Source organism: Cavia porcellus, unplaced genomic scaffold (assembly GCF_034190915.1).
Source record: "Cavia porcellus strain 051 isolate PalLab524CR breed Dunkin Hartley unplaced genomic scaffold, mCavPor4.1 scaffold_25, whole genome shotgun sequence".
Lineage (NCBI taxonomy): Eukaryota > Metazoa > Chordata > Mammalia > Rodentia > Caviidae > Cavia > Cavia porcellus.
The window spans coordinates 48,497,853-48,507,914 of record NW_026947508.1 but is presented as its reverse complement, the minus strand read 5'-3'; the positions used below and the strand labels follow the sequence as shown (position 1 = coordinate 48,507,914).

The window sequence follows — 10,062 nt, the reverse complement described above, 5'->3', positions numbered from 1 at the left end:
GCTCACCTGGACCAGGCCTACTGCACTGTGTTACAGGTCAGGCAGGACAGGTAAGTGAGGCATCTGCCACCTTCCCAGGGCCAGCACTGCCCCATTCCAACACAGCCAGCCCCTGAGCCCCTCCATCCCTGCACCTATCCAGGGACCTGGGTGGTGTCAGTCTCCCAGGCACATAGCAAATAGGCCAGCCTGCACCCCTGGTGCCGGCTCCACCTCTTCAGCCTTGACCCTGTCACCCCAGCTCTTCTTGCCGCCCCCACCGGGTGCAACCATCCCTCTCTGCTCCACCTGACTCACTCACTGCCCTCTGAGAGACTGGCTGAGGCTGCAGCTCCGCCGGAGGCATTCTCTGGCCCCCTCTGCCCTCTGCCACTCTCTGTTCCTGGACTGCCTCTCACTGAATGCCCTGCTCCTCTGGCAAAGCTGGGAAGGACCAGGTTCTGGATGCAATCAAAACACAAGATGCTTTTTAAATAAAGAAACAAATGAAACTGAGGGATGAGATCAGGGACCCTGAAACAGCACAACAGAACCCAAGTTCTGCTTTTGCAAATCATGTTCCCCTGTAGGGACCATGAAAGGAGCTAGAGAAGGGAAACAAAGAAGCCTTTATATTTTGTGTGTCTGCAACAGATTTTCTTAGAACCTCCACTTCTTAAAAGTTGTAATAGAGAAATCGAGCCTGGCTTGACCCCGATCTGATAACTAAGGGGAATGTGACAGGCCCTGTACCAGGTTCTCCAAGACCAGCCCTAACATAGTCCCCCATGAGGATTAAAGAGCACACACCTTCCTCCAAGATTTCTGCTGCTCATTTTATTTCAACAGTCAACTGTTACCAGAGAAGAAAGCCCTGATGTCACGGCCCATTCAGCTGCACCATTCTATTCTCAGAAAACTGCATCAGGGCTCCAACTATAAAAACATCAAATAATAACACCTGAACAGATTTTTAAACCAATAATGGGGCCTATCAGAGCTTAAACTTGGTGGAGGTAAGTGAAGCGGCTCCAGTGGTCAGGACACCATCCAGCAAAGAGCTGAAGGGCCTGGCCAGGCAAAGGCAGGGATGCTGCAGAACCTCCTGTCAGTGTCCCAGGTTTGGCTGCTGCACCTGATAGCAGTAGCACCTCAGCACCGGGAACACGCAAAGGTCGCAGAAGGCTCAAATAAATGGTACCTTCTGTCCTGAGTGGTGCCTAAACAAGCCAAACACTGCTCCTGGAGTGACTCTGTTGATCAGCACTGAGGATGGTTAAATTCATTCCCAAATGTGCACTTTGCCAGCCCACTCCTCAGAGCCCTGGCCTCCTCCCGCCCCGTCCGCCCCAACAGCCCCTTCAACCCCTCCCCTTCCTTCAATCTCAAAACGGGAATGAGCTCCCAACTTATGCCTCTCCACATCCTTCCTACCCGTACAACAACACTGAACACAGACAAGACAATCACTGCCGCCACCCCTGACACCCAAGGCCAGCAGGCGGGCAGCTGTGCTTAGTTGGACTGCTCCTGAGAGGAGGGCAGGCAGGGCTCACCGGGTGCCTCTGCATCCTGGTCACCTGTGAAGGACAGAGAAGGCAGCGGGATTTAGACAGAGGGCGAGTTACCTATTTTCAGATGCAGATTTCCTACCAGGTTTTCTCACTCTTGCCAGCTCTATGGAGAGTGAATTTCCCTTTACTTTGCTGAGCAAGGTGACTGGTAAACATGGTACAGATTCAACTGCCAGCTCTTGTCCACCCCTCCTGAGCTGGTGGCAGTAAGCATGGTTTCCCACAGCTCTGACTATCAGCCTGCCCTCCTGTGAGATGTTCCCATCCTGGCAGCACTCAGATGGGTGAAGCAATAAATGACAGCCAACTGTCACTAATGTCTTTGCACCTTCAGATTCTGTGCTATCTCATGTGAGGAGGGACCCTTGTAAGTCAAGGTGACTTCTGCAGTTGCTGAAGCTGACATCCAGGCAGGATAGCTCAGGAAAACTGAGAAGAAAGTCTGTGACCTTTAAAGCCACAGGACTCTCACACCCTAAGGTATTCTCACATCCAGAAGCTCAGTGGGTCCTCTCCCCATAATCCTGTGAGCAGCCCAGTCCACGGGTGAGAAGACTGAGGCCCAGAGCTCAGGCCTCCTGGTGCAGCACTGCTAGGCAGAGCTGCTTAGGTAGGCTGTCTCTCCACAGTGCCTCCTGCTGCCACTCCAGGATCCACCTTTGCTGCCCCTGCGCAGAGGTCCTGCCAGCTAAGGAGCCGGGCCCCTCTGGTCCACACAGCGCCTTGCAGGCAGTGTCCTCTTCATCTTGCCCACGGTGCACATAAGATGGAGAATGACCACTGGACTCAGAGCCACACAGAATCGTGCTCGAATGCTGCTCTGCCCTTCACAGCCAGAGGAACCTTGTGGGGCCTGTCTTCCCAGGTGGAAATCCCATTCCCACTTCCCTGGGATGCGTGCTTGCGGGGGCTCGGGAGGGCGTGGGGAAGAGCTTCTCCCAGGGCCCAGCGCAGCCTGGCCTCACCCTACAGCCTTCTCCCTTCTCTCTATACCCATTTCAGACGGGCCCCTTCCCTGGAGGAGAAGCCCTGCTCTTACCAGGGCCTGCAGGCAGGACATTCAGCGAGAAAGGAGCGGGTGGTGGTGGAGGTGGTGGGAGAAGGTGCAGCCCAGAGAGAAAGCCTGGAGGGAGGACCCTGGGCTGTGGCTGCTGCGGGGGCAATGGCGGTGGTGGCGGCGGTGGCGGCACGTAGTAGTTTGGGCAGAAGTCTCCTGTTGGTTCTGACACCTGCATGCACACATGATAGAAACAGAGAAGGCAAACGCTGGCCACACAGGAGGCTCGCACTGGGCCCTAGGAGCGGGGTGTTCAGCAAACGTTAGCCAGACTCCTGCAGACATGTCCTGGGTAAGCCTGGGACCAGCTATGTACTACGTAGATCCTGGCCACACAGGAGGTAGGCTCTTTTCTCCCTGTGGCCAGACTGATGAGCTGGTGGCAGTAAGCATGGTTTCCCACAGCTCTGACCATCAGCTCTCAGACCATCGGGTGGGTGAGAAGACCCGGAGGGCCAGGGCCACATACCTGCTCAGAAGCAAAGGCTCAGAAGCGGATCCTGATCTGTGACCTCACAACCCACTCAGTGGACCACAGCACTGAAGAGGGGTCTGAATGTATCCTAACCCTTGCATGCAAGAGATCCCTTGTCCAGCCCATGTAATGATTTTAGCCCGAAATTTGGGGGGCCTCTGGGGAAGAGTATAAGCCGGGTGCTACTCAGCTGTTTCTGAGGCTAGGCAAGCAGGGTGACTCAGGCAGTCCTGCTGTTCTGCTGCCGTAAGTGGCAGCTCAGGCCACCACCCCACAGCACCCAGGCCCAGCAAGGGCCCAGCGTAACTCAGAGCACCACTGGAAAGGCAGTAGAGTGCGCTGCCCTGCTGCATGCTTAGTGTGGTTCTCTGCAGAGACCTCAGCATGCACACCCCAAGATGCGATCAGGGACTACAGCTGCACGAGATGCTGCTAAGTGCTCTTCCAAGTGTTCTTAGTCAGGGGCTATCGAGGAACCCCACCTACAGCTCCTACACTGGGGGGCCATGTGTGAGATATTTAACTTGTTCTTCAAGGCCTGAACCACAGGTGGTACATGCATGACAGTGCCACTGGTGATACAAATGCATCCAATCACTTTTACTAGTAAAATTCATAAAAAGTCTATAAACAGGCCAAATTTAGTTAGTTGTTTCAATTTGAATCTTGACTCTGCCCAAAATAAAAATTAACACTCTTCATACTAATTAAAATTATTATAATAATCAACAAATCTATTTCACCAATTAAAAGAAATTAGAAGGTGGCTAATTGTGCAGTGCGGAAAATGTCATAACACACTTCGCTTTTCCTGCAGCCACAGCAGCAGCCACGCTTTCAGACAGTCCTGCATGTGCCATTGGTGGTGCAAGCTGGCTGGCTGATCATTCATATCAGGGCTGCCTGGCAGCGAGATATGCAAGTTACAGCCCCACTGTGCATGTGTTAAGGCTCTGGGTAGTGTGCAAAAATCTCAAGGCAGCATTTCCTAATTTCATGTGACCACAAGGAGAAGAAAGTCCACCATGAAGCACCTTTGAGGTGCCAGCACAGTGGCAGATATACCTTTCTCAACCTGTTCATGAGACAGGTACCCAGATTCGCAGTTTCCTGTCTCAGACTAGGAACCTGAGGGAGGTTAAGGAGGGTGGGGAACCTTCCCCAGGATGAGAGGCCAGCACACAGCAGAGGTTGAGGCAGGAGATTAGGGCCCTGCAAAGCCGAGGGCAGTGGGTGTGACCCGTCAGTCATGGTCATGTCACACGGCCCTGATCTGTGGCCACTGTCTGCTTTCTAGACACTTTTTCTCACTTTCACATCAATAAATGTAAAATTTCTACATTCCAGTTGTCTTGCCCAATTCTTTGAACAGGACAACAGGAGCACCTCAGCATCCCATAATGAGGTGAGCCTGGGCCCCAGCTCCATCCAGCTCAGGCTTGTACCTTCTGGGAAAGAAGCAGCAGGTGGGCAAGGACGGGAGGGCGGCAGTCCTTGGGAAGTGCCTGAAGCCTGCTTAGGGGACAGCCGGACACGGGTGAAAGTAATTCACAGGCTCTTCTGTTTGGAAGTGCCACAAATAAATGCCTAATCCTCCCTCCAGACGTGAAGGGGTAGGAGGGGATTATTAGTACTTTAATCCAAGCTGCTTAGCCAAGTCTCATCCCAGATCACAGCTTCTGCCTGGGGTCCATGGCAGCTGTTTGGCCCAAATAAACTGCCTGCGATTGCACTCTGAACAGAGGCCATCTGTCAGGACTATCAACCAGCACCCTTCCCTGGACAGCAGGCCTTGGGCTTCTGTGCAAGCAGACAGCGTAGTGCAGGCTCCACTCGGTCACAGCCCCTCTTTGTGTGGAGCCTGGAGAAGCCCTGCTCTCCCTGGGCTGCACTGGGGTGGCCAGAGGCAAGGCCCACATCTTTTCGGCCCATGGTGGTCAAGAGTTAAGAGCCAGATCACCTTGTATTCTGTTTTTACATTATGTACTATGTCCATCCTTTTGATTTGACTGAGTGTTTTGTTATGTCACATTTGGTTTTATTCTCTGCAAAAAAAAGTAATAAGAACTGTGGGATAATAATAAAACCCAAAATGTGTAATTGTCATTGTAAAAAAGAGAGGAAAAGAAAGTGCTCTAAAGGATATAACTGCATGTATATTTAAGTGTATAAGATAGATAACCATATTACTGAGTTTTGTTGGATCACTGAACAGAACTGTTTACAGTCTCACTGTTTGAATGTCCACTTTATATGATTTAATTTTGTAACTTGAACAACTATTTCTAAGATGACAATATGTAATCTATTAACTAGTGATTTCCTGTTTATTTTTTTTAATTCTGTATAACTTGTATCCTTTTTCTGTTTTTTTTTTCTTTTTCTCCTTAAATACAAAAAAAAGTTAAGCAGGTCTGCTCCATCTCTGCATGTGGAGGGTTCTTGGGGCCACAGAAAGCACCTGAGTTTAGATAATGGTGGTCAACATAATGTATGATGTGAGTCTCAATCTCTCATTCACAATCTTGTGATCTGAGACAAAAATTTAACTTCTCTGAACCTTTTTGTTGATTACAGTGGGGTAATAATGCCTACTTTGACAGCTCATAAGGGTCAGCAGGGATCCTGGAAATGATCTAGACCAAGGGCTTCAAACATTTTTTCCCCCTGAATTGATGGAAAATTCTATTTGTTTTTAAAAATGTACAAAATCTAAAACAAGAGATGCTGCTGGGCTGAAGGAGGCCCAGTGCCCTGCGGGCCTGAGCTGGCTGTACAGCTGACCCCACGCCCTGCTCTCACTCTGTGCTCAATGACTTCCGACACTCAAACGCCAAGGTTTTGTCTCTTCTTCACCCTCTTCCACAGCAATCGGGCCTGTCTCCTCACTTCTTTCTATCCTTGGAAAACACCTTGATAGATATCTACTGTGATGCCCTTGTGCTGAGGAAGAAGTGGCGTCATGGGGGTCACTGTTTCTGTGACCGTGCTCTGTCTGTGTCTACCTGCCCTGGCAGGTCCAGGGCCTAAGTCATGCTGGTCATCCAGCTTGCTCCCATCCTGGAGTCCTGATGGCCCCAGAGGCTGCTGAAAGGGAGAGGGCTTTTAACCCATTCTAGTCTGGAAAGAGTAACCAAGGCCACAAACGTATGCCTGCCTCATATTCCACAAAAAAGAGGTGAGCTTACCTTTTATACACTGTTGTTCAAAACTCCAGGATTAAGGAAAGTACCAGTTAGTAATATTTTTTTCTTTTTTGTCTTTTTGAGACAGGGTTTTGCTGTGCAGTTCTGGCTGGCCTTGAACTCACTATGTAGCCCAAACTGGTCTTGAACGCACAGCAATTCTCCTGCCTCAGTCTGTCAAGTACTAGGATTACAGGTATGTGCCACCATGTCCAGCCTCAGTTAGTAATCTTATAAAAGGGTTAAATTCCATTTATTCTTTCTACCAGTGTCTCCTAAGGTTAAGGTAAAAATGCTTGGGCAGTATTGACCATATTTTTTGAAACTCAGCATAAATGTTACCCCTTCCTGAAAGCCCTCTGCAGTCTTGAGCTGTACCCGTGGGCAGGAGACCTCTGTTTAATCTTGGCTCTACCATGAACTTTGTAGCACCAGGAAACTGTTACTCCCCCTCTGGTGCTAGAGGATGAAGGCCCTTCTGACATCTGCATCCCAGAAGTCAAAGGCAAAGGTCACTCCTGGGATCCCAGAGCCTTTGCACAGCTCTGAAAAGCACATGCTCAGTCCAGGCCCAGGCATGCACAGCTGCCTGCACGTGGGATTCCCAGAGACACACCACTGGTGGGTGATAACTGACTTCTTTGACTGGGAGCCACAAAGGCAGCAGGAGCAGCAGACAACACCTTGCTCCAGAGGGGTAGGAGGAACTGGGAAAGGAGGGAGGGCCGGGACTCACCAAGCCTCCTTGGTAGCTGGTGCAGGGGGCATGCTGGAAGCCCTTCTGCATGGTGACGGGTGCATCCTGGTAGCCCAGTGGAAACTGGCAGTAGGAGTAGTAGCCAAGGTATAGCTTGGAAGGTTCTCTCTCCAGGTACTCGGCTCCCACCACAGGGTCTGATTTAACGCTCAGAGGGTGCCCTGCAGACAGAAAGCAATGAGGCAAGCAACAGGAGCACGGCTGGGAAACACAGCAAGGCTAACAGTAAAATAATCACATGTGTTCAACTATAAAATCATCTTTTTACTGTAATTTTGACCTCATTGGTCTTTAATCCTTCAACCACTTGAATCCATCTCTAGGCCTTTGTAAGTATGGAAGGCTTTTCTTCTAACTTCACTCTGCTTAAATCCTGAGTACAGACAACCCCTGATCTGCGATGAGTTAATAATTTTTCAGCTTTATGATGGTGCAAAAGCTATATGGATTCAGTAGAAACCATACTTTGACTTGTGATTTTTTCTTGGGCTTATGATATGCAATAAGACACTCCCTTGAGATTCTTGGCAGTGGCCACAAGTCACAGCTCCTTGGGGCCTGGCCCGGGGAAATAGCTGCTACTGTACGGTGAACTGTATTGCTAAGGTAGGATAGTCAGTAGATTATGTGTAGCCAATACACTTTTGACTTAGGATATTTCAGTTTACAAGGGACCGATCAGGAGGTGGCGTCGTGGTAAGTCAGGGAGCAGGCACATTCAGCTCTACCTTCAGACTAAATGATCAGTGATTAGAGCTGTATGCAGTGATTTGTGTGATCCTTTGAACAAACTCCCTGAGGTTCAAGGACTATGACTCTCTCATCTTGACTGCTTCACACCATTGGTATCTGGCATTGTAAGTGCTCAGTTCCTATTTGTTGAGAGACAAAACAAAGAAAAGCAGCCACTTCCTTGGAAAGGTCGCCTTCTCCTAGAGTCCAGGAGACATCTGACATCCTACAGCTAGTTCCCTGGGGAACCTAGGTTTTCTTAGTAAGTCTCAGGAGGTAGAAATGGCCTTCAGAAAGCATCCAGACCAATTCCCTTGGCCTGAAGAGGGAAGAGGCTACCACTGAAAAAAGGAACTTGTCCAGGTTTAAGGGTGAGCAGCCTCCCGATACAGCCTGTGCCCTTGAGTCAATACCAAAGAAATATGTCTGCACCCAAATGGAGTTGCTTTTTATAAAACCTCAACTCAACAGGTAACTTGTAATTGTACTTTAATACTGAAAGAACACAATACAGGTAATAATGTCGTTTGTGTGCAAGGTGAGAGGAGGAAACACCAACAGCTCAGCAGGTGAACCTACACCTACACCCAGGCGAACAATGAAAAAGGTGCACAGGCGCACTGGTCAAAATATAGCAGAGGGGAGGAGCCTGACTGAGGGGGAGGGGTTGCACATGCGCAGTAACAGTCAACCCAATTCCCCCACACGGAAACTTCTAGCCCAAGAAAATGGCGGGAAGGGGTGCGCGGGCGCGAGCTGTGAGACTCGCCGAGGGGCGGTCTTCTGGGCCGTAAGCAGGCGGAGTGCATGCGCAGTAGTACTGGGTTTGCCAAGCACAATCCCCAGGGAAGGGCCACTGCTTGGCGTACCAGGAGCCATTTTTGCTCTTTGCAAAGGATAAAGGGAATTACTGCTGCTAAATGTCTGAAGCCCACTCCCCCATTCACCCAGTGCTTTCCACCTCCCACTTCGTTTTCCCTTTTGCAACAAGGCACCCCACCCAAACCCCTGATGAGACAAAGGTATCTCCAAGCAAGGTGACTTTGGAAGATCTTTTTCCCCTCCTGCGCCGACTCCCACCAGCACGGGCCGGGGCCGCCATGTTGCCAGTGCAAGACTGCAGGCCTGCCAGTAACGGAGCGGGGCACGGGGGGACACGGCCACACGGTGGCTGACGGCTTACCGAAGTCGGCGAACGGCGGGCTGGGCATCGGCTTCAGCGGCTCCGGGCGGCCAGGGCCTGGCCTGCTTGCGGCCTCAGGCCCGAGCTGGGGCGCCGAGCGGCCCGGCAGCCCCACGTGGCCGTGCCCGTGGTTGTTTAGGGCCGGCCGGAAGGCGCTGGGCCCGGGGTTCGGGCCTCGTGGGTCCCGCATCGGGAAGCAGGGGGCCTGCGGGCCCGGCCCGACCAGCACAGGTGGCGGGCACAGAGCAGGGCCCTTGCTGGCGGCTGGCAGGGGCGCCTGCGCGCCCAGGGCCACCTCCTCCTCCTCCTCGGTGGTCTGCTTCCTGAGCATCTTCTGCGCCGCCATGATTTTCTGGCGCTCGGTGATCAGGTAACACTTCTCGCACAGGCACTGCTTCCAGCGACACTTGCCTGCGTGGCCCTTGACTGGTACCAGGAAGCCGTGGTTCCGACATCTGGAGCACTTGGGAGTACGCAGCATGGTATCAGTCGGCTTGGAGAGGCCTTCTCTACACAACCACCACCTCTGCAAGCTGCAGGGCAAGTGAAGAGGGATGCCTGGCGCCCCAGAAGTCCCTGGTGCTGGGGACATTAGATACACTTGTATCAAAGCAGTGCTTAGTGCTGCAGACCTGGGAGCTGCAGCAAGACCTTGCATTGCCTCCCCCACTTTTGGGTGCAGAAGTTGGAGAGTTTCATGCTTGGAATGATTCCGTGCAAGAGAGTTGCCTGAATTGCATCAAAAGAGAAGGCTATTGCATGCACATCATTTAGGTTTTCTGAAGTCTTAGCCATTTCAAAAATTTCTCTTCCTGCCTACTCATAGACAAGGTATTAGTAAAGTTAAAAAAAAGTAATGCTCAACAGTACACAAAATTAAAACTCCTGAAGATGCAGTGCTCAGTTATCATTTTAGTGCAAAACATCGGACAACCTCCATTTTGCTCCTCCTCAAAGCTGCTGCTTCTGCTTTATTTCATTTCTTGCCCTTATTGAGGTGCTATGCATAGTGATGCTTCCAGAATATTCTGAGGTCACTTGTAGTGTGATGGTTGCTCAGGCTGTGTCCTCACAGAAATTCTGATTTCTTGGGGCTTGTTAATATGGGGATTGCATTTCT

At 51.0% G+C, this 10,062-nt stretch overlaps 1 protein-coding gene across 1 annotated transcript; it reads right to left on the bottom strand.

Moving 5' to 3' along the window:
* Positions 1-811: 811 nt before the first annotated feature.
* On the bottom strand, positions 812-9,470 carry Dmrtb1 (DMRT like family B with proline rich C-terminal 1). Its single transcript, XM_003464066.2, has 4 exons — positions 8,943-9,470; positions 7,007-7,188; positions 2,593-2,782; positions 812-1,559 (listed from the first exon to the last, which is right to left on the bottom strand). Exons 1-4 carry the CDS (start codon positions 9,421-9,423, stop codon positions 1,495-1,497), a joined length of 918 nt encoding a protein of 305 aa, XP_003464114.1. The 5' UTR covers positions 9,424-9,470; the 3' UTR covers positions 812-1,494.
* Between the last annotated feature and the right edge of the window lie 592 nt (positions 9,471-10,062).